The sequence below is a fragment of the Apaloderma vittatum genome, unplaced genomic scaffold (assembly GCF_000703405.1).
Source record: "Apaloderma vittatum isolate BGI_N311 unplaced genomic scaffold, ASM70340v1 scaffold20700, whole genome shotgun sequence".
Lineage (NCBI taxonomy): Eukaryota > Metazoa > Chordata > Aves > Trogoniformes > Trogonidae > Apaloderma > Apaloderma vittatum.
Window position 1 is genome coordinate 25,031 of NW_009693155.1, and position 22,331 is coordinate 47,361.

The window sequence follows — 22,331 nt, forward strand, 5'->3', positions numbered from 1 at the left end:
GCAATCATATTCCAGTATGGTTTTGTTTCCCAGATAAAGCCCATTGTTCAAGGATACTAAAGGGTAACTTTTAAAGCTGCATTGTCCCTGAGTTTCTAAACAGTACAAGCAAACAATTTTCTCTTTTTCCTTGCATAAAAACCAAAATACTTGTTTCTCCTAAAAGATAATATGAGAATGTTATCCTACTTGTCAGTTAAACCAGGCAGAAATAATAAGCATGCAGCCCACATAATGTATGTATTCTAAGAGGCTTTACACTCAGTTAATTAGTTTAACTATTGCTTTCATGGTTCATTTAAAAGTTTCATGCTTCATTAAATATCAAGATATTTCATCCTCTCAAAAAACTTTTCAGTAAAAATACAATTGTCTTTTTGAGCAATAATCTCGTTAACTGACATACACATTGCAAGCATTTCTATCAGACACCATCAAAGTCTGAATTGCTACAGTAGCAGTATCTCAAAGCATTGTGCAAATCTCGTTCCACATACAATGAAAAGATTTAATTTTTTTTCCTGGAACAAAAGTACTTTGTCAAGAAAAAAGAAAATGTTTTTGACACAGGTTATTTTCATCATTAAAAAAGTACTTGCACTGATCTCTGGTTGTTTCACCTTCACAACAATCAGCTCAAAGATATCTTGGATTCAGTAGTTGTGACTGTTTTGTAAAAAGTCCTAAAGTTAGGAAAGTCAGATTCTTAAGGAATCATAAAGATCAATGAAAACTAATAGTTGCAAAGACATGGAGGCCAAAAGCCAGGTGCAGCTCATGAAAAAGAAACTTCTGTGGTTAAGAAAATATTTTTTCTGCTATAAAGGTTTACTTACTTATGCAGAGTATGCATTTGCTCAATTCAGGACATAACATTATCTCAGAGAAGTCTAGAAGAACTTTTTCCAGACTGAGAAATTACTCCTTAAAAGTCCACCTGCATGATTACCACAACGTCTCTGGAAATTTCTACTAGCACCTTCATATGCAATCCTGTGTGATGAAATATACGGCCAACAAGGTGCATTGCAATAATAAAATTCCAGTGGTTCTTATTACTTAAATTGACTTTTAGAGGAGGCCACTATCACATCATTCATGTCATAGACTATTTAGATTCCTTACAATCAGAAATGTTATTACATCATAGACCAAACAAAATCTTCTACTTGTCTTTCCATTCTTACCTCTTCACGTCAACAAGACAGTAAACCCTGGGGAAATTATACAAACAAGAACAAGTATTTAAAATCTGTACTGTAACTACATGCCTCTACTCCTCTCGAAGCCTTCCATATTTTTCTTTCAATTTGATTCTTTCATTAGCCAAAGGGCCTGCTAATTAATTGGAATTTCCCAAGTCTTTTGTTCTTGTGACCAAAGAGAAAAGACTGAAAAAAAGTTCATTCTGTCTTGTTCAAATGAGTCCACCTACCTTCCACAAAGCCAGGATAATAAGAAGGAGGATTAAGATCACTTGAATGGGTTAGTCCCCATAAAAGACTACTCCAGCTCCTGCCCTTAACTGTCATCCTTGCCAAAACTGATTTACAGAGAATGACATCTTAACCACAGCTATTACTTTGTGAAGGGAAGGCTACTATGTTGGCAGGGTTCGGCATTCAAAGCTGGCAACTGAGTAAGGTCTGATGTGAAGGCACAGGAAACCACACTGGCATACCAACGCAACAGTGTGCGTGCCTCCGTGAGGGCCGCCTGAAGGGCAGAAAGAAGTGTTCATGGACAAAGGCATAAAAAAGGCAAATATATGCGTGCTCAGCATAGCCAAAGCACCTTTGTTAAAGGGTGGAAACCCACACAAATGTCCTCATGGAAACTGAAAACTTTTTAAGAAGCTGGTAATCCCAGCTGTGTCTCTCTCCTCCATAGCTCAAAAAACCCACATTAGTTTGACAGAGAGAATGTGCTATATAGGTAAGAAAATGTTCAAAACTGATTATGTGATTTTTGAGGACATCCTGTTGACTTCCAGTGATGTTAAATTCCCTAGTATGTAAGTCATTTTTACACACAACCTGGTCTCATTAGCTGCTTGGGTAATTTTTTAAACTTCTGTCACGTGTAGGTGTTCAGGTATATCTTCTTCATATAATTTGCTGCATGTTTCTTCAGTATTCTGGTATGATTTTCATTAAAATTCAAGGTTGTGAATCCCTGCCATTCAGAGATTGCAATTCCCTGAAGCTAATATGAACAGGACGTAAATCAGCACCTCCTACAGCTAGCTGTGGCTGTATTTAACTATTATCAAAATCCACTCTATTTTACCATTTGTAAAACTTTATGTTAAAAAAACATGTTTGCTTTTGAAGTACTTTTGATGTGCACTGCATGCTAAAGATGCAAAAGAAAGCCCATTCCACTTTCAAAAGAGGACTAAACTAGGCCAAGAGAGAAGAGCTAAAGCGCTTATAATTGAGGAAAAGCCAATAACCGGAATAAAGGCCATAGTATTTTTCCGTTTATGTGACTAGCTCCTCTTCTCCATGCAACATTCAAGAATCAAGTCTGCACAGGCAGGCTGAATGAAGAAAGAATGTGGATGTGCAGTCAGAGTTTGGGAGAGTTTTCAGTGCCTAGATGCGGTAGCTTGACTGGCTAGCTGACAGACGCCCACCTTGCCAGTCTCTCATTCCCAATTCTCAATAGCACAGGGAAAGAAAATAATGTGGAAAAGTTCCTGGATCAAGATACAGACATTTTAATAAGAAAAAACGCTGCATGCACAGGCAAAGCAAAATAAGGAATTTACTTACTATTTCACATCAGCAAGCACGTGTCTAGCCATTTCCTGGGCAGCTGGGCCTCAGTAGATGTAGCAGTTATGCAGAAAGACGTATGCCATCACCACAAGTGTCCCTTCATTCTCCTCCTTTCCCTCAGCTTTAGTACTGAGCACAACATCATACGGTATGGAATACCCCTTTGGCACCTTGAGTGGGTTGTTTGGGCTGTCCCCTCCCAACCTCTTGCTTACCCTCAACCTACTGACCTGTTTTTAGTGGGTGATGGAGAGAAAGCCTTGATACTGCGCAAGCATTGCTCAACAAGAGCCAAAACAGTGGTATGTTATCACTAGTGTGTTATCATTGGTGTGTTATCAACACTGTCTGATCATAAATTCAAAGTATAGCACCATATGGGCTGCTATGAAGAAGGTTAACGACAGCCAGCCAGACCCAGTATACAAGATACGGAACAAACTCAAAGAAATGTCAGGACACAGCTCTGGAAGAGGCAAATGTCTGGACTTCAGACATTACTCTAGACTTTACTTTGAAAAACACTATTAGAGCCCATTTTGAAATGAGGAATGCTTTCCCATTGTTATTTTATTTTACAATATGTGAGAAGAAGGAAAATTAAACACTAGATAGGTATTAAACATTCAGTTTTCTGTTCAAATAATGTACTTGTAGGATTTCACACAGCTTGCATTTTCGGGAAAAAAAAAGTCACTAGGTGCATAATGAGGGATATCTGTCTTACGGGTTTTGGAAAACAGCAAGAACTTTGAGTATGAATACTTTCATTCAATTCAGTCTGGATAATTCTTTGAAACCCAATTTCTGCTTTTAAATCACCTTTACACAAAGGTTGTCGCTTTTTAATCAGCATGACTTCTTTTCCAAAGGATGTTTCTGCCTGAGAAACTCAAAGAGGAATCCTGAAAGCTCAACCAAAATTGCAAACTGAGCTAACTGTTGCAGGCACCACAGAGGTGATCCTGTTTCCGCATGCACGGCCCCTTCAGAAATTACATTGACTCAAGCACCACGATTCCTTCCCTTGCCTTCCTCAGGCAGATATGACCTGAATGTATAGGAGGAGTTACTTACCCAAGACACCCTGAAACAGACAGGTAGAGGGAGAGTAGCTCCTCTCTGCAAAATCAGGGCAGTGGGCCAAATGCAGTGGTGGGATGAGAAGCTGTGACATATGTTACTCCTCCCCCAGGACTAAGAGGAGTACCCCAACGACAGCCTGTCCTCTCAGTTGTTCCTGGAAGACTTCAGCTCTGCACCACATACAGGCTGAAAGGTAACAGCTTACCTCACACAACTTACAAAGAGCGCGTAAGAGCTAGGACATAAGGTGAGCAGCCCAGAAGAATAAGTATCTCACAGGAATATGGATATTCACAGGCCTTACGTAAGCCCACAAGCAGATTTCACACAAAACTTCCAACAACTGCTCAAAGATGCTCTCTTTAGGCCTGGCTACACTTCTATATGAATGCATGAAACCAATAGGTGCATACATCAACTACGTATCCTTCCTTTTGGTAGCTCCTCCTGACTGTTCTCAGGATCAGAAAAGAAACTTAACAACAGACACTGACCTATTCCTCCTGCCTAACATGCAAGACAACTCCTACTTAGTATCCTAGGTGAAAAGACCAAAATCATGTATCCTAAAACCAGTCCACAGGGCCTAACAACTGTTGGAGACTCTCCAAAATTGTCAGCTGAGACGAGGTTGTAGGCCCTTTTAAAATTCTTCTTGTTACAAGTCAGATGCTGAAATATGGAAATCAGCAGAATTTTTTCTGCAATGTCAAATAAAATATTTTAAATCCTACTCACATACATTAGATTTTGATTTCTTGCTCCTAAGTCTAATTAGTTACCTACTCAACAGTCCCTTTAATTTCTGATCTGAAATAGGTACTAGTCAGTTTCAGCTCTAATTTTTGCCTTTTGTTAAGGAGAGAAAAGTTTCCATCAAATTATCTTTGAAAGTACATTCTAGGGTTGTTGTTTTAATCTCATTCGACAAGAAGTGCAGCACAATCATAGCCTCACATAGTAAATATCTGCTATACTTTGTTTCTCTTTACATATTATACCTGGGTACTACAAAGAATACATGTGAAACTAAACCATATTGAGTTTTATCACAGAAAAGAATGTTTTGCCACCTAATGTACACATACACGGGGCAAAAAGTACAACCACCAATGTTTTTAACTTTGTCTGTTCTCAAATTAACAGTTCATACACGCGCACCTAGGAAGTCTGAAGTCTTCACGACTACATTGTGACCTTCCTCATGTCTTCTAATCCTGTTATGGTCATCACATAATTTTTAGGTAGATTGCCACCATGTTTTTCAAAAGGCTACGGCTGAGGGGCAGGAAGAAAAATAAGTATTTCTAAAGTTACCAGTGGGCTAAAACAGGGTGCTTCATAGAACCCACTGCACAATCTTTGTGATAATAGTTTGGAAAGGTACAATGTAATTAGCCAAATGAATGAACAACCCAACACTTTCATCAAATGCAGTGAAGTAGATGCTCCGTAACAGAGTATCTCACATCAGTAAAGGTGTACAAATTCTTAAGCATTTATGGAACGAGATCACAGCTGTGATCAGAGTAAACCTATACATCTTACTAACCTAAACAACTGAATCATATAACACTATACAGTCACACTCAAGTTATGTATTTTAAAGAAACAATGAAAAACACTTCATGAGGAACATGTTTGTTAGGATTGTAACTTAGCCTCTGGTTTCTTGTTTGCAACTCTTACAAAATAACTCCTTTTTCCAGGAATTTTTTAAAAGAAAGAAAATTTAATCTAGCTATATGCTAGCCAGTCACAAAAAAAAAAGATTATTATCATTATGTTAAAGTCTGGTTTTAACAACCCTCCTGCAAAAGATTCCAGCACCTAGTTTAAAGGAATCATTTTAGTGATTTGTGGGTAAAGAACTATTCAAATAATTCAGTTTGACCATTAATGAACTTATAGGTTAGTATATGATGAAGGAATTAATGACAAAAGCAATCATGTGGAAAGAATCTGCTCATGACTTTGTTCTTGTTTTGCAGGCCTTTTTTTTTTTTTTTTTTAAATCCAATCAACGCGGATTGGTTCTTTCTGGTTTAACATACTACAAAGTTTCTTAACTCTCCCCAGAGACTGAAGTATTCAGAATCTCTCTTGAACCAGAATCCCCAAAACTAAATATAAGAAGAAATGCAGAATGAAAGATTGACATTTCGGGGTGTTCTTTTTGGTTACATAGAATGCATGTCCTAATGTTTGAGGTATGACTGTACTAGCTAATTGCTATAGCACCTAAAAGAGTATTTTTATTAGTCAAGAATGAGAATGTATTTTTCCTGTATTCTCAAAATCTCCCACTTCTATTTAGAAATCAACACCTCTCAATAAAAGCCACTTTTTATAAACATGAACTGGGGGAAAAAAAGAGTTCATGATCACACTCAACATACTGTTCACCACAGTGAAACTTTAGGTCAGAAACCTATCTTTCTCCTAAAAAAAGTACACACAGTTTTATGCACGCCTTTTCATCATGATTCTGCTGCATTACTTGTTACACATATAAGGACTGATACAAGGCACTGCATGCCTCAAATAGTAGTAATGATTTAACATTCATCAACATTTTTCAACTATGGAGCTGTCTGTAAATGCACTCATACACATTTTCTTTTCATTGTCAGGCTAAGAGGGACTGGCAGAGGCACTGAGAAGACCCTGCCACCCCTACACCCTCAACACTAAGCATGCTGTCTCATACATTTTGAATTGGCACTTGTTATTTGCCAGCTTACTCCTGCTCTTCCCCTACCTGCCATCAGGAGGCAAAACACAAGGGGAACCAGAAAGAGATCTGGCAGGGTGAGACACTTCTGTGAGCAGAGTGGGTCTAGGCTCACCAGGGACACGCAACTCTGGAGGACACCGCGCAGCTTCAAGTGTCAACTGTGGACAAGGCATCAGTGAACAAAATAGGCTTCTTAACTCAAAGTTAAATGAAAAAAAGAGCTTTTTTTCCTTAATTCTAGGTCTTGTAGGCAAATGTCAGCACCGTTTTTAGAATATTGTCTAGACTGAGAAAGCATGTATGTCAAAGCACCTGCAGACGCTGGACAAATCTGAAACTTGCTAAAAAAATACCACAGCTACAGACCTTGCTTTGATAAGTTTATTCCTAATTTCTTTACCTAAAAACTCAAAAGCTAGTATTCACAAAACTTATTTCCATGGTAGCTCATAATCAACTGATCTTTACGTATTTATAAACCAGAAAGGCCAACAGTAGCAAAACAGAACATTGTGTTTTTAAAGAGAGTTGTTGTTTCTTTTCCCAATAGTTGCTTGTGTTTATCAGCTAGCAATGAATGAAAACCGAGACCAGGGTGTCTCCCCTGTGCTCTGCCGTTTAAGAACCCAACTAAATGTGACCACTGAAGACATGTGGTATATAGCAGTGCGGAACTGGCTCAGTCTAGCTGATTTTTTCTGCAGGGTATGTTGTGATTATGCTTTTTAAAAGGAATAAACCAAGTGCAGTAGTTTTAGTTTATTTTGAGGGGTTAGATTTTTTTTCTTGTAATGCCGAGATTCTAGCCTTTTTCATTGTCTTTCCTTTACTCTTGGCTTCCACACAGAAATTGTTATCCTACAGAGTACAGTAAACTTGATCTGCAAATTTTGTTTTCAGCGGTCTCTCTTCCCTTCTCACACATGAGGCCATTAGACAATCAAGATTTGTATTTCAGAGGAGCAAAGACAAGATGCAGCAAGCAGTATCAGACTAACAGTTATGCTCTTCTTAGTGTCCTTCAACAGGACAGCAAACAGTCCAATAAGACTGACCCTACAGTGTTTGGTCTAGACAAAGGCAGACAACAGTGAAGTAAAGGTAAAAAAACAACAGGATAGAAAAGAAAGTAAAGCAAAACTGTATTTTCCTGGCAAAACCTGTGAACTTAGAGGCACAATTCTTCCCAGGTCTCTCTCTCAGGAAGTAGAGCTTTGCAAAACTTCTCAGGTAACCTGAATGTCATTTACACAGATTTGGTCCTTGGTGTTCCTCTTGGCTTACAGCAGGGCAATTAGCAGTATATTCCCTTTGTCCAGCTGGCAGAATTACATTGTGGTTAAGTAAACATGCGGCACGTACACTTTGTTCTCCCTCTTCCTCCCACAGGTATCCCTTCACACACTTTCAGCTCCAACATCCAAACAAATTTCAATCAGTATCGATCATACCAGAAGTAAAAGGCAGGGTCATAAAAGTAATTTGAAAAAAAAAATAATTATCTTTCATGCGGCATATGTTCCACACTGTAGCTATACCTGCTCTGTACCTATGTCCTTCTGTAGCCGTATGTAAAGTATGTATTTTTAACACTAGAACACTGCTGCTTAACAAGAGTGCTATTACATTAGCTCTTCATCACTCTAGAAAGAAACTGGAGACTGAATAAGGATTTGAGCTGTGCTCTGAAAAGTTTAAAAATAAATGGTGGTAATGACGGGGAAATAATCAGAGCACAATAAGGATGGGAGAAGATAAGACTGGAAGCAAGAACACAATTGCTGAGAGATGAAAAACAGGAGCTACACTTATCACTGCCCTCCACCTCATTTGATTTCATTGCATCTGTTAAAGGACCACTTCCCCGAAGGAGGAGCTTCTGACGTGCACTACCAGTTTGGGTAAACGACAAGTACTAACCTGTGTCTTTACTGAGTTATCACACCTGCCATGGGCACTGATTTAAAGGTGCTAATACTCATCCTTAACAAGAATACACCCTCCCCATAAAACTACAGGCATAATGCAAAGAAATATTTTGTAAAATTTTGAATAGGACTTAGCAGCATCTTGGAAATGTTTACTAATACTCATAGAACAGTATATTTCAGACAAAAAGAGACATACTGAAGGCATATGACAGGTAGTTGAAAGGTATGGCCACAGGCGGTGTGCAGACATTAAGACACTTCTGTAATATGCAGTTGTACATTTTTGGCAGTGTAACAGCAGTTGATCTTGGCAGATACAGTATTAGAAATAACTCAGAGCACATACAAGAGCAATTGCTAGTGAGAAAGCAGCAAAACTGGGTATCAGGGTAAAAAAAGGTAGTTTTCCACAAAAGCTAACAGGCGTGACTAAAATACAGATATGTCATTTCACATGGTTTGCATTTGACAGGGTTTTTTTCCCAATCTAAGAGGGGAAATCTGGCATAATGTCCTGCTGCAATACAAAAAGGCAGATGATGTGTTTTTTTGCTTCAGTGATGGACAATACTGTCACAAACACACAGCAGTAGTCCGTGGCTGCTGTATTTCTGGTCACAAGTTAGACAGCTACATTCTTTGATTCACCTGTACCTAGGAATAAAGTAGATTTGCATCTTGTACTTTGAATTTGTGTTGCATTAGTCATAAGCATATAAATTTAGGATAGGTGTATATATTACTAGATAAACAGATAATAAGCAGAAATACTGTAATCAATTAGAACATTCACCAAAAAAATGGATGAAAATAGTTGCTAAGAATTAATCTTATCATGTTTCGCTAGGAGCAGCAATTCACCTATTTTAATGAAGTCCTCAGAACTTCAGATTGCACCCTTTGCAACCAAATATTAGGTATGAACAGCTGAAAATATTAGTGCTCCAATTTTTCTTTCAAAAATTCAAAACAGTAGTTTGAAAATGTTTGCAGTTGGAAAATCAGATGCTTTGCCAGTCTTCTGCATGTTATTATTTATTTAACAGTTTCTTTTTCCTGTTCTAAAACAACTAGGGCCTTTGAAAAGTTTAGAGAGAAGACATTTAGACCAAAAAAAACCACAAACAACCCCGAACAAAAATCACCGCCTATATATGCTTTTATTTCTTATCTTTCAAAACTACTGTTATTCCTTAGTAAGTGACTTGTCTTCGGCAACTTGTATTCCAACCACAAATAACTTCCTTTCAACGCTATTTTTAGAATGTCAGTTTCAACAAAACCTCTACTATGAAGAATATCATATTATAATATTTAACTGGAACGAAATAAATCAATCTAAACTTCTATAATCTAACATAAAGGGTTTCTTCTGACACTTTCAACACTTCTGCAGAATTATCTAGTATAGACATAGTTTTTTATTAGATTTTATCAAAGTCCAGCATTTTCTAAGAAAACTTCTATGACCTATTCATGAAGGCTAAAAATCAAACTGATCCAGAAACCTTTCATTCTGAGTTTCATCTTCACCCTTTGACAGAGAAAAGTTGTTACTACCTAAAATAAATGTTTTTCCAGCTGCATAAACCCTACAACCTCTCTCAGTACATGTTAATTAAAAAAAATCTCTAGATTAAAGAAGACTCATGCTGGAGTCAGGGAACATTCACGCAACATTTGCTGTTAATAAGAATGTACAAACTTCTGTTTTCATGACCAGTGGGGCACAGAGATATATTGAATGAGCTTCCCAGCCACTTTTTCAGAACTCTCTTAGCCAGCAGTGGGGCTGATCTTCCCACTCACAAGGCTTTATGCAGAGTCACCAGCCCATGTTTTCTCCTCAGTCCACCTTCCTAGCACTGTAGTTACCAGTGATTGTCACTGTCTTCTGCAGAATGCACGTAAAGGAACATATTTTTTCTTCTCCTGGAAGGAAGACCTGTGCATTGTTTAGGTTTGAAGGCTGAGAATACTTCAGCCATTAGTCTTCAGGAAAAAAAAAAAAAATCGATTTTTCCCTTTATAAATGTCACTGCACAATGATAAGAAAACCCACAAGTCTAAATAGGTCCTCCAATTTACAGAATATTAAGATCCAAATCTATGAGAACAGATTTACATGCAAGAACTAAAGTCAATACAAATTCTAATCAAGAGCAGCGTTCATAACAGAATTATATCTGTATCTGAATCACACTTTCAAGTTTCAATCCTGGTTGCCCTACATATACTAACATTTTCAACTTCTGTGGTCCAGACTATGATCCTTCACTCCCATTACCCCTTAACTTCATAGAGTGTAGTCTTTAGTAGGTGAAAGGGGTTCAGAATCTGTCTCCACAAGGTTTTCTATATCAGATAATAATTATGTCTTTCAAAGTGCTCTAGAGTCGGATGCAATACTCCAGGTGAGGTCTCACCTTGTCCACTGATGTAGTCTCTCCATTGCAGAAAGCCACTAGGTTAGTCAGGCAGGACTTGCCCTTGGTAAAGCCATGCTGGCTGTCTCAAATCATCTCCCTGTCCTCCATGTGCCTTAGCAGAGCTTCTAGGACCATCTGTTCCATGGTTTTCTCAGACACAGAGGTAAGGCTGACAGGTGAGTAGTTCCTGGGGTCCTCCTTTCTACCTTGTTTTAAAATGGGTACGTTTCCCTTCTTCCAGTCACCAGGGACTTCACCTGATGTCCCTGACTTCTCAGATATTGTGGGGAGTCGCTTGACAACTACATCAGCGAATTACCTTAGAATTCTAGGATGCATCTCATCAGGTCCCATAGACTTATGTGTGTTCAGGTTCCTCAGATGGTCACAAACCTGGCCTTCTCTTAGTGGGAGGGACTTTGTCCCCCTGGTCCCTGGTCCCTCAAGTCAGGAGATGTGAGGAGAGAGGGTGCCAGCGAAGACCAAGGGAAAAAAGTTGTTGAGAACCTCAGTCTTCTCCTCATCTGTTACTGCTCATCAGGGCAGGTACACTTTCTTTAACCTTCCTTTTCACATAGAAGCCCTTCTTGTTATTCTCTGCATCCCTTGACAAGTTCGGCTCCAGCTGCACCTTGACCTTCCTGACCTCATCCCTACACAAGCAGGCAGCATCCCTATATTCTTCCTAAGACATCTGTCCCTGCTTCCACTGCCTGTGAAGCTCCTTCTAGCCCTTCACTTTGACCAGCAGTTCTCAACTCAGCCAGCTGGTCTCTTCCCTTCCTTGACTGATTTCTTACACCTGGGGATGGAGACCTCTTGCGCTCTGTGGAAAGCATCCTTAAAGATCTGCCAGTTCTGTTCTGTTCCCTTGTCCCTGAGGGCAGTTTCCCAGCAGGTCCACCTGACTAACTCCTTGAAGAGCTGCAAATTGACTACAAAGATTGCCAGTTTTTGCAGTTTAAAATACCCTGTCAGAAGAAACACATTGCAGTGCTCTTATTCATTCACTGAAATCTGAATGACAGGCATCCACAACAGGAAAGAAAAAAAAAAAAAAGAAAAAAAATCTAAAATACTCAATTACCAAAGCATTTACTAACATCCTGTCAAATAACTGGTTCTGCCCGAGCAGACAATAAAATTCATTACAGAAGGTGAATGCAACAACATCCACCACAAAACAGGGTAAATGCTCCAGAAAAGAATTCCTGTTTCAGATCATCCTGTCATAAAGGCTTTTAAAATGTCTTCTTCTTTCTGGGGGGGGGGAAAGACAGCAGTAGCAAAAGTAAGCCATATTCTGTTTCAGTCTGTTAATGTGTCAAATGGTTAGACTAAATAGAGATAGATTTTTCTGTACAGCCCAGGGAAAAACACTTAAACCACTGATTTTATCAACTGCGAAGTATCTGTGGAACTGACCACATAAAGAAAAAAAAAATTATCAGAAGGAAAAGTTGCATTTCATCCATTTAGAGCTACAGCTGGAGAATATTGCCTTGACATGTGTTTTGGGTTTGTTTGTGGTTTGGTTTTTTTTTTCCACAAAGGTCTACGTATCAGCTGTATCCTGTACCAAGGGAAAGGGCTTGGGGAAGAAGCTCATTCCCTGCTCCTGCCCCAGGCCCTCCTGCCTTTTATGATGTGAGAGGTGCTTGTTATATCCCCTTCTCATTCTGCGGGGGACTACAGAGTTGACTTTCAGAAACAAATCAAGAGTTAATCAGCTTCAGCAGCAAATGTTGCCCTGTGACACCCAAACATTACTTACTAGTCCTACCTCATAAATCCCTCTAGAACTCACAAAACAGCTGAAGGGCATGCTTGCCACCTGCAGAATTTCACAAACGTCAGTATAAATTTGCAATATTTGTCTTAGCCCCATAAATATGACGGTTAAATGCACACAACAAACTTCTCTAGCTGTTGACCCAGTCTCAATTTTTTTTCCAATTTATTTATAATCTAGATTTTTATTTGAATAAAATGAAAAGAAGGTTTACTGGTTTTGCAAGATTAACTACCAAAAATAAATTAGGAGATCAAAATTCTACCTAGAGCCACCAGCACTGAAGATGTTTCTTTGCTGAAATACAGAAGTAGTATTACTTTATCATTGAACAAGATTTACTGGTAAAGTCACAGTCAATAATGACTATTTTTTCATAATTCTGTTTACCCAACAAGTTTACTATGGGTGATCAAAGATCAAAAACACACTTGGCTGTTGCAGTTCATAGTAATACAGTTTAAATGACTACAGAAAGCCTTTCATGGCAGTGTATTTGTTCTGGTGCCTTACAGTTAATAGCACATTTAATTTTTTTTTTACATATTCGAGAGAATAATCTACCCATTTATTTATTCACTAAAACCACTTCTATCACACACATCACTATGTGTTCTATTCTCATCACCATCATTGTGACTTGTGTTGCAGTAACGGCATGGGTGTCTGTCACTGGGAAAATGTAAAATAAATAAACCCCTCACCATGAATCCAAAGAGATAATAGAGACAAATGGGGAGAGTGAGAACAGGGGAACATAGAGCTAAAATGAGGTGCAATGGCTGAAGACACTCCAACAGCAAGTACCACAGCAGAGACCAAAATAAAATTCTGCCATGCTGAGAATACCAAGTTTTGACAATGTTAACTGAGCCATGTTTTTACATCTGTATCTCTGTGTTCCTTGCGCAGTGCCCCACCTGCTGCACCCAACAAATATTCAGCTGGTATCTCAAGGCTGCTGAAAAGATTCTCCACACTCTTAGAGCTAGTGGTGAAAAACACGCTCCACTATTCAAGTACAAGGTAACATGCAATGCCTGCAAGCATCTCACTGGCCTAAACTTATATTTACTTTTGAAGGTAGAAATGGTACAGAAACACAGACAGAGAAACATATGCCAGCTATTTATAACCCAGGCAGGAACACGTCAGATAAATTTAAGACAAGCTAAGCCTAAGTTCAAACATGAAGTATGGTCCTTCAGAAGCAGTCTTACTAATTCCCCTAGTTTCCTTGAACTCTGAGACAGAACTAATTATCAAATTCAGCTTCATCAAGTCCAGCCATAAGTATAATAGAAACTAATCTCATTGGTGCAGACAATTGCCACTTTCATTTCCCAAGGAATTCCAGAATTAAAGAATCAAAGCATATCTCAAGTAGAAGGAGACCCATAAGGATCAGAGCCCAACTCCTAGCTCCTCACAGGACTATTCCAGGTACTTATAACTGTGTGAGAACGTCAAAAGTAAATGAAAAGACCATTTTTACACTTTGTGTACAGAACAGATGTGAGAAGAGCAGCCTCTCCTCTCACAGTTTTCTGTGGGTGAGGGTAGGAGTGAGCAGTTAAAGCAAAGCAAGCAGTTGGTATGCTTCCTCTTCACCATCACAGAACAGGTCTGCAGTACTACACAATCACAGAATCACCGGAGTTGGGGGAGACCTTCAGATATCATCTGATCCAACCCCCCTGCTAAAGCAGGATTGCTCAGAGCACATCACACAGGAACGCATCCAGGTGGGTTTTGAAAGTTTCCAGGGAAGGAGACTCCACAACCTCTCTGGGCAGCCTGTGCCAGGGCTCTGGCACCCTCACAGCAGTGGGGACCAAAGGAAGGAACACATTACTATGGTAAAGATCATCTTACAGCACTGCTAGGAAAGGCAATGTAGCTCAAGAAGAACACAATGATAATGCGCAAAAAAAACAAAAAACAAAACCAAATCCATCTGCAAAATTCTGTATTTGGACACATCTTTGCTTAACTGTGTGGCAGGCTGCTTTTCGACCTGCTGCTCCTCCACGTAAAGGCACAACCAATCCGGTTCTTTAACTGTAGGTGCACATACAGCTCTGAAATAGATTTTGTGTTTGCAGTCAAACAGCATTTCATGTGAAGATCTCAAATCCCTGTATAAATGTAAAAATAACTTATGCAAAATTGGCTAATAAAGAGAGACAACGGCAAATATAAGTGACTTACCCATACTTACACCAAAATACTCCAGTCTTCACTCAGAGGGAGAGGTGACCTCAATGTCATTTTCAAGAACTTCAGGTACAAAACCTCCAGAACTTTCATATTTCACCTGGATTTTTATTCCAAATTTCCCCTATAAAAAAGGTGCCTGAAGCACCCATCTCTCTGTATGATTTTGTTAGTGCCACCTCCTGGTGATAAAACAAAACTGAAAAATCATGCACTAAACCAAGATTCACAAAGTAAAGTGGGAATTAATAGTTTGGCCTGCTTATGATGGCTTGACCTAATGCATGAAATCTTCCTCTCTGTAAACTTGAAGGAGGATACAAAATTCACCCTCTGAAGAAGGCACAGCTGCCTTGATCTTATCTTTTGGGAATTTTGCTGGAGAAGACATTCAGAGGTGATCTCTACCAGAGGCTGCCCATGGGGTCACGAGCTTGATCGCCCATCCAGCTCACTCAATCTTTCTCTGAGGGCTTCCAGCTGGAGATACTCTTTGGATGGCTCTTGACAACAGCAAGCTGTCGTCATGGTGAAAATGAGTGTCAAAAAGCTATTGATAAAAACACTCCATCACCTCCAACTGGTTTGCCCCAGTCTGAAAGAATAGTTAGTCTAAGAAAATTATAGAAAATTAGCTTTACTTAAATCTACCCCTTCACTATACTGTATTTAGGCTATCTGCAATTCATTTTAAAGCTTACTGTCCAGGCCCACAAAGTGGAGGATAAAGGCCTAAGGCTGGGCATGAGAGAAGTTAAATTACATTCTCAACACAGAATGGGTGAGTGTTGGCAATATGCCTAATACTCTTGAGGGATTTTACAGTAAGTGTAAAGTAGATCCTTTCTGGCATTAAGCCTAATGCTCTTCAGGGAATTTCTGTAAGTTGCCTGGGACCTTTGTGACACACAGTCCAACATGTGTTTTGGTATCATCAGCTATTATTAAACATTTTGTTCTTAAAATAAAATTTGGAATGCCTAAGATAGACTTTTAAAACACAAAGCAAGACTCAACTAAATCACTGCCTTTCTGTCATTCATGTTGAAGAGTTGCCTGAACATCATTTATGTTCAGGAGTTGAACAATGCCTGAAACGTGACAGATAGGGGGAAAAAAAAGTCCAAAATGAGTACTCCAAAGGAATGTTTTGTGACAGGAATCTGTGCACCAGCTTTTACATAAAAATCAAGTAGACTTCTTGTAAATTTCTATGAGAGGCACGAAAAGAATGACAGGAAGCCTTCTCAAACCTCACCAGGATTGTTGGTCATCCAGTCTCTAAAACAAATTGCAGAGTTAAACTTGGGGAATCTCCTGCACTCGGCTGTGCCCTTTTGGAAAGTCCAAGATCTGACAAAAGAATCCACCGAGAGTCATCCTTACTATCTTCAGAACGAATTTGCCCAAACACTGCCAGAGCTGCAAGTAATGATTTCCCTGCCTTGATGGATCCTGTGTAGTTTTTCAAGCATATCAAGGCCACTGAAGCACATGCCAAGCTGGAAAATGTGTTATGCTGGATAAAACTAAGATCATTATCACTTAATCATTTTGCCTAAACATCATCAATAACCAGGCTTTAAAACTGCTGACAATTGATTATAGAAAACAACTGAAAAAGAAAGTAAGTCCTGAGTCAAGCTTTCTGCCTAAGGAACTGCACAGAATACTGATGAACATCTTTTTTCACACTGTGCCAACTGACACATAAAAACAAAGTACGAGAGAGCAAAATAAGTATGTTAAAGAGATTTCAAGTGTGGCTCAAACTGCTTACTGATTAACACTTCTGCATATAACACCCCTCACAGACCTGTGCAGTAATTGTTCAAAACTGAAACAAGGCTCTCTTGGAAACTGGAGACAAATGATCCTCCTTGACCAAGTCCAAGTTCTCACACAGCTTAGCTGCTGCTTCCTCCAGAGCCTCTGGCAAAAAAAAAAATAAAAAAATAAACAAAAATCCCAATCTCAAAATGTAATGCCTGTCAACTATTTCCAGGCTAAGGAAGAGACATAATAATCCCCAACAGGAAAACTGGTCATCCTACATATGAACATTATCTGACTCTTTTTGCTAGAAAAAAATTTATAGCCATATTTCCAAGAAAATAGGAAATAAAATACACAATGATTTTTCATGTTGGGGAACACACTTGACACTGTAGGAACCACAGAAATGAAAAATGACAGCTGTCTTTCAATGGCCCTGGAAAGAAGAACAAGCGAGGTCCATGTCTATCTGCACAAGTTTCTGCACTTCTTACTAACCCAAGTCCAGATTTTCTTCTTCAAGTCCTATCTCAAGTATTTTCATGTCAGGTCCTCACAACTATAACGCAGTCTTAGTCACATAGCCATATGTTGAGTACACTGGTTTTAGTAGAGTAGAACAAAAGGCCAGACTGGTTTCCCAGACTTGAACTCCTCATGGGTGCAGTGTCAGGGACAATAGAGGAAGTAAGCAGTTGGCTACAGTTCTCACAACTGACAGCTGCTCACAATTTGTAGGAAGTCTTGCCAGACATATCACCTCAAAGCACAATCACAGCAAGGAATATGAAAAGCCAGGCTTCCAGGCTGCCTCTTACACCCTCATATCCATGTTGGACCTCTCCACTGGATTACGAGCATGGTGGCTGGAGGTGTAGCAGCCACATCACCTCCACCAACAGCACCTCAGCATGGAATTGCAGTCACAGTGGAAATTCTCCACCAGCCAAATCCAAGCTGCTTTAAGACTACAGTAAATTGCTTTACTGGACAGGAAAATCCACTCCTAAACTTTGAATGAACTGCCATAAGCATGTTAAGTATGATCACAGCCACACAGACCAAGGACCCAGCTGCCCCCACAGGACTGTCCCCACAGTGGTGCTTATGGATAACGCTGTGGGAAAAATACAAAGTATTCTCCCAAACAACTCCCACAGCCACCTTCCACAACTATCTACACCAGCAGGGACATGTTTATCTTTTGTACCTCTTGCTGGACTTTCATTCACTGAGTGAGATAAACTAGTACAGGTGTTGAACATATTGGTCTTTTCAGAAATTGTAAGTTGTTTTCAGAAAGATTTGGTGGTTTTATTACTACATGAGCCATGAGAACACTCAGGATATAGCTGAACAGAGTCCAGCTCACACTCACACGACCATTGTCTGCACTGAGGAGTGAGTAAGACAAGCAATAAGGACAGCCACTGAAAATAGCTACTAGAAAAGAAAATACTGCTGAGATATGTATGAAGTGCAGATGGGCTGCTAATAAATCCTTGAATACATAACTTCTGGACATCGCTATACTTAGATCACAGTTCTAATCTGAACTATTTAAGATTTACACACTTCAAAAATAAATACCTCCTTAACAGAACACTCAGCAGACAGCTAGATTTTAAAAATTGTATTATTTTTCATTGCATTACTTCTGTCAAAAGATCTGCATTGATGAGAGAAGCTGAAGACTAGCACTGGCCAGATTATGGTCTTACGTCTTCGTTCACTGTTCTCATTCCTTCCCCCGTTCTGCTCACTTCTGCCTGATGTTTCTCTAGCTCCTTTCATCTCAGCAGATATTGTCAGCAAAGATCTCTCTCCAGGCCTGAGTAAATTTAAATGGTGTGAAACCCATTAGTCACAAAAAGTGGACATACACACATATAAAACGAGAGTCTGTAGATTTCCGATGCCAAATACACATACTGTTACATCTGCATTTGGCACCTAATTACTATGTGAAAATACCTAATATGGGTACACAGAAGTGTGTGCTCCTAGTAAACAATCAACAGAAAATAACTATATCAGTACATTTTTCTGTACTGAAAAAACATCCTCCATTATACTATTTTCTTTTTCATATGCACAACATATTACAAGAAAGCACATTACACCATCAATGCCACACAGAAGGTAAAGTAAATGAAGTCAGAGGTGATCGTCAGTGTACGTTCAGACTTGATTTTTTTCTCTCTACAGTAACACAGCAAAATGTGCTTCAGGATCTTATCACGCACAAAAGCATAGCAGTTTTTCAGTGTGCCTTAGGTGGTATCCTTTCTAAAAATCACCTCGTTTCAAAGCTTTGTAACACTGTCAAAGATAGAGAAAGTCTTCATGCAAAGTAAGGACTCTCACTGTTGCAGTTACTCTAGATTATTACTGTTCTCTTTTTGTGCACTCAGCACCACCTCCTGTCACAAAAATATCCCAAAAACCTCCATAAAAACCAAGGTGCACAACTGCATTCCCTCCACAAATTTCTGTTCTTTCTCCATCCCAAACTGAAAATCCTGTTTTGTTTTTTTTGTTGTTTTTTAAACTGTTTTATCCATTATTGAAAGAATGCAGGGAAAGAATTCCAAAACCACTAACAAGTCATTTTGGTGTGTATCTTGCTGTTTTTACTATCCCATGTGTTTTAAAGTAAAAAAACAACCAATCAACCAACCAATCAAACAAAACAACTAAAACCAACTTTGAATAGTGAAAACCTCTATAACTGATACTGAGATAACTTGTAAAACAAAAACTATTGACTTTCTGAAATGAAGGTGAAACTAAAGTAAGTACCTACCAAAAGATATTTTCCTCCATGTACCTACCACTAGAGAATCATAGAATCATATAATGGCATAGGCTGGAAGGGACCTTAGAGATCATCTAGTCCAACTTCCCTGTCATGGGCAGGGATGCCACCTCTCGACTAGACCAAGCAACACATGGGGACCGAACAGGAATCGAACCCGCAACCTCGGTGTTGTCATAGTTGTCAGCACCGCACTCAAACCACTGAGCTAACCGGCGTACAAAATACGAAAGAGCTACCCAAGCATAAACTACATTAACAGTTTTATAAGGTTTATGGTCTCATTTACACACATGCGATGCTTTATACAGCATAGCAAGGTTCAAAGTCTTAAAAAATTATCTCAACATGACCAGGTGAATAAGGCTTAGTTCTTCCATAGTTCTTCCCAGCATACATAATCTTTAACTCTGTAAGTGGTTCTGCTAAGAACAAGAACTTTAAAGCATGAGGAAATAGTAATTCCAGTTCATAGAAACACAGAACCCAAAGTCCACAGCACCTTGTCTAACTAGCAGTGCTTATGCACAAGCTTCCCTAATGCCAGCCATTCAGCTGAATTCCACACTTGCTATCCCACAAATAGCAGACTACTTTACATATGTGACAGCTAATCAGGCCAAGAAGGGAAGACGGAAAAGTCAGCAGCTAAGAATGGAGCAATTAAGCACAGCAGATGCAAAATCCCCCAAATAAGGACATTAAACTAGGTGACAGTCTCTTCACCCTGCAATGCTACTCTCTAACACATACTGCAGGTGGACTAGCTGTTAGGGAGGGCTATTTTAGAGATCCTAGCATGGATTCTCTGGTTTTAGGCACGTAATTTTGAAGATGGTAGGGTTCAAATTGTGAAAGACAGAAAAGTTCCTCTAAAGCTTAGTGTGAGGAGTCCACCTCTTTTGGCTGTAGCAAAAGCTCAAAGCTATATGCTGTGAATTACACTCACCACCAAAGCATGCACCAGATGGGTGATCTCAGTGGTCACCCAATGAATATATATATGCATGACCACTGGCCTGACTCAGTAGAGCATTCAAGTATGCAGTTACCTTTCGATTTGTTCTGAAAGGATATCGGTTTAAGCCTTACTGAAGAGGGAGGAGCTTCCTAAGTTTTCAAAGGGATGTAGTGAAGAAAAACACAAAAAGGAAAGAAGAGACACACTTGGAATTAAATGGGAAATCTCTGTCTTCCTTACTCTGCTTTCACACAGACACCAACGCAAGCTTTTCTTTGTATTAAATTATTTAATTATTTTCTATACAATAAATTCTCATGTCCATGTACATTCACTTTTGAAAGTATGATACCAAAACTCATTCAAAAAGGTATCCCTAGCTTCAGCATGACCAGAGTCAAGAAGTACTAAAAACTCCATTTTTACTTCAAAGACCCTAAGAGCAGATAGTCAAGTACTTTCTTGCAGATAGGTAAATCCCTGATGCACAAGCACTTAACAGAGGACCAGCCTCCAAATTTTGTAAAGGCTACATCATTATTGATGTATTGATGTATTGATGCATCATTATTTTCTAGAGCATAACTTTTAGTTCCACAAAACAGATTGCAAATCTACAGACATGCTCCAACGTGCTTTAAAGCTTGTCCAGCCTAAGCACTCTAAAAAGCATGACTACATTGCTGTTTTCATCGGTAAGCAGTTGTTAATCACCAGTGGAAAGCTGTGTTTATGCATCCAAGAAGGAGTATTTCCGACAGCATTCACAAAATTCCGGTGCCACAGAACATAAAATGACTATCTGGATTTGTTGAGTCAAAAGGTTTAGATTAGCAAAGCAAAGCCAAACTACACTGTTTATAAAGAACTTTGGGACAACTCAGGAGTTTGGAGCAACTGCCATGTAATACAGAGCCACAGGGAATAATCCAACAATTAATTGCTTTTGTGGAAAACAGCAAAATATTTTGTTTTGGTATCTCTTCCTTTGTGGTAAAAGTGTGGTAAAGACGAGATTAAAACCAATCCCTCCTGGGTATGTGATATTGGAGAAGTAATGCTATCACTAATAGCAACAGAAAAAGGAGTCTTACCTTCACCTGTGCCTGAGGAGAAAGTATTTCCAAATTCTTGCTGTTTTGGCTTTAAAGAGTATGGGGCTGGCAGTCCTGGGGGCTGTGGGACTTGTAATAAAGGCTTCCCATTTGTAACCACTTGTTTCCTGGGACTTAGAGCAGGAAGGTGAATAACACTGTCAATGCTGTTGCTCTGAGGAGCTGCCCCTCCTCCAAGGGGCATCTTTAAGTGTAGGCTGGCAGAAAAATTTCCAATAGCTGGGCTTGGGGTGCTGCTATTTGAAGATGGGCAGGGTGTTCCTGCATGAACTCTGACAGGTGGGATCTGCTGTCCACTGATCATCCTAGGTCCATGAGAAATACCTGTTGTCCGATGGCTCATACTGCATGACCTCCCATTCATTTTTAAGAAGTTAATGTAATCAAAGTGTGTTTTTACAGACCCACAGCTATGACTGATACCAATCCAAAGCCAGTAAGTAATCCATTGTGTATTATGCCTGTTTAAAAAAAATACATAAATAAAAATAATTGACGTTGTAGTAAATAGTACAGGAAAGAGGACTGCACATGACTGTTTGTGACATTACTGTTTACAAGAAATGATGTACAAGCACTATATTGTCTGTCAGGGGGAAGGAACAAAGCCAAGCAATGAGTTAAGAGCTCAAACAAGGAGCAAACTTGCCTCTTCAAAAGCTGAAGTTTACAATAAGGTCAGTTGC

At 39.2% G+C, this 22,331-nt stretch overlaps 1 protein-coding gene across 1 annotated transcript in view; it reads right to left on the minus strand.

The window, feature by feature from the left end:
* Window positions 1-22,009, minus strand: part of GLIS3 (GLIS family zinc finger 3) — a gene marked incomplete at its 3' end in the record, with an annotated part of 39,376 nt that extends 17,367 nt beyond the window's left edge. The window contains exon 1 of the mRNA XM_009878128.1: window positions 21,625-22,009. Within this exon, the coding sequence (XP_009876430.1) occupies window positions 21,625-22,009 (385 nt within the window). The remainder of the gene's footprint in view (window positions 1-21,624) is intronic.
* Window positions 22,010-22,331: the final 322 nt, after the last annotated feature.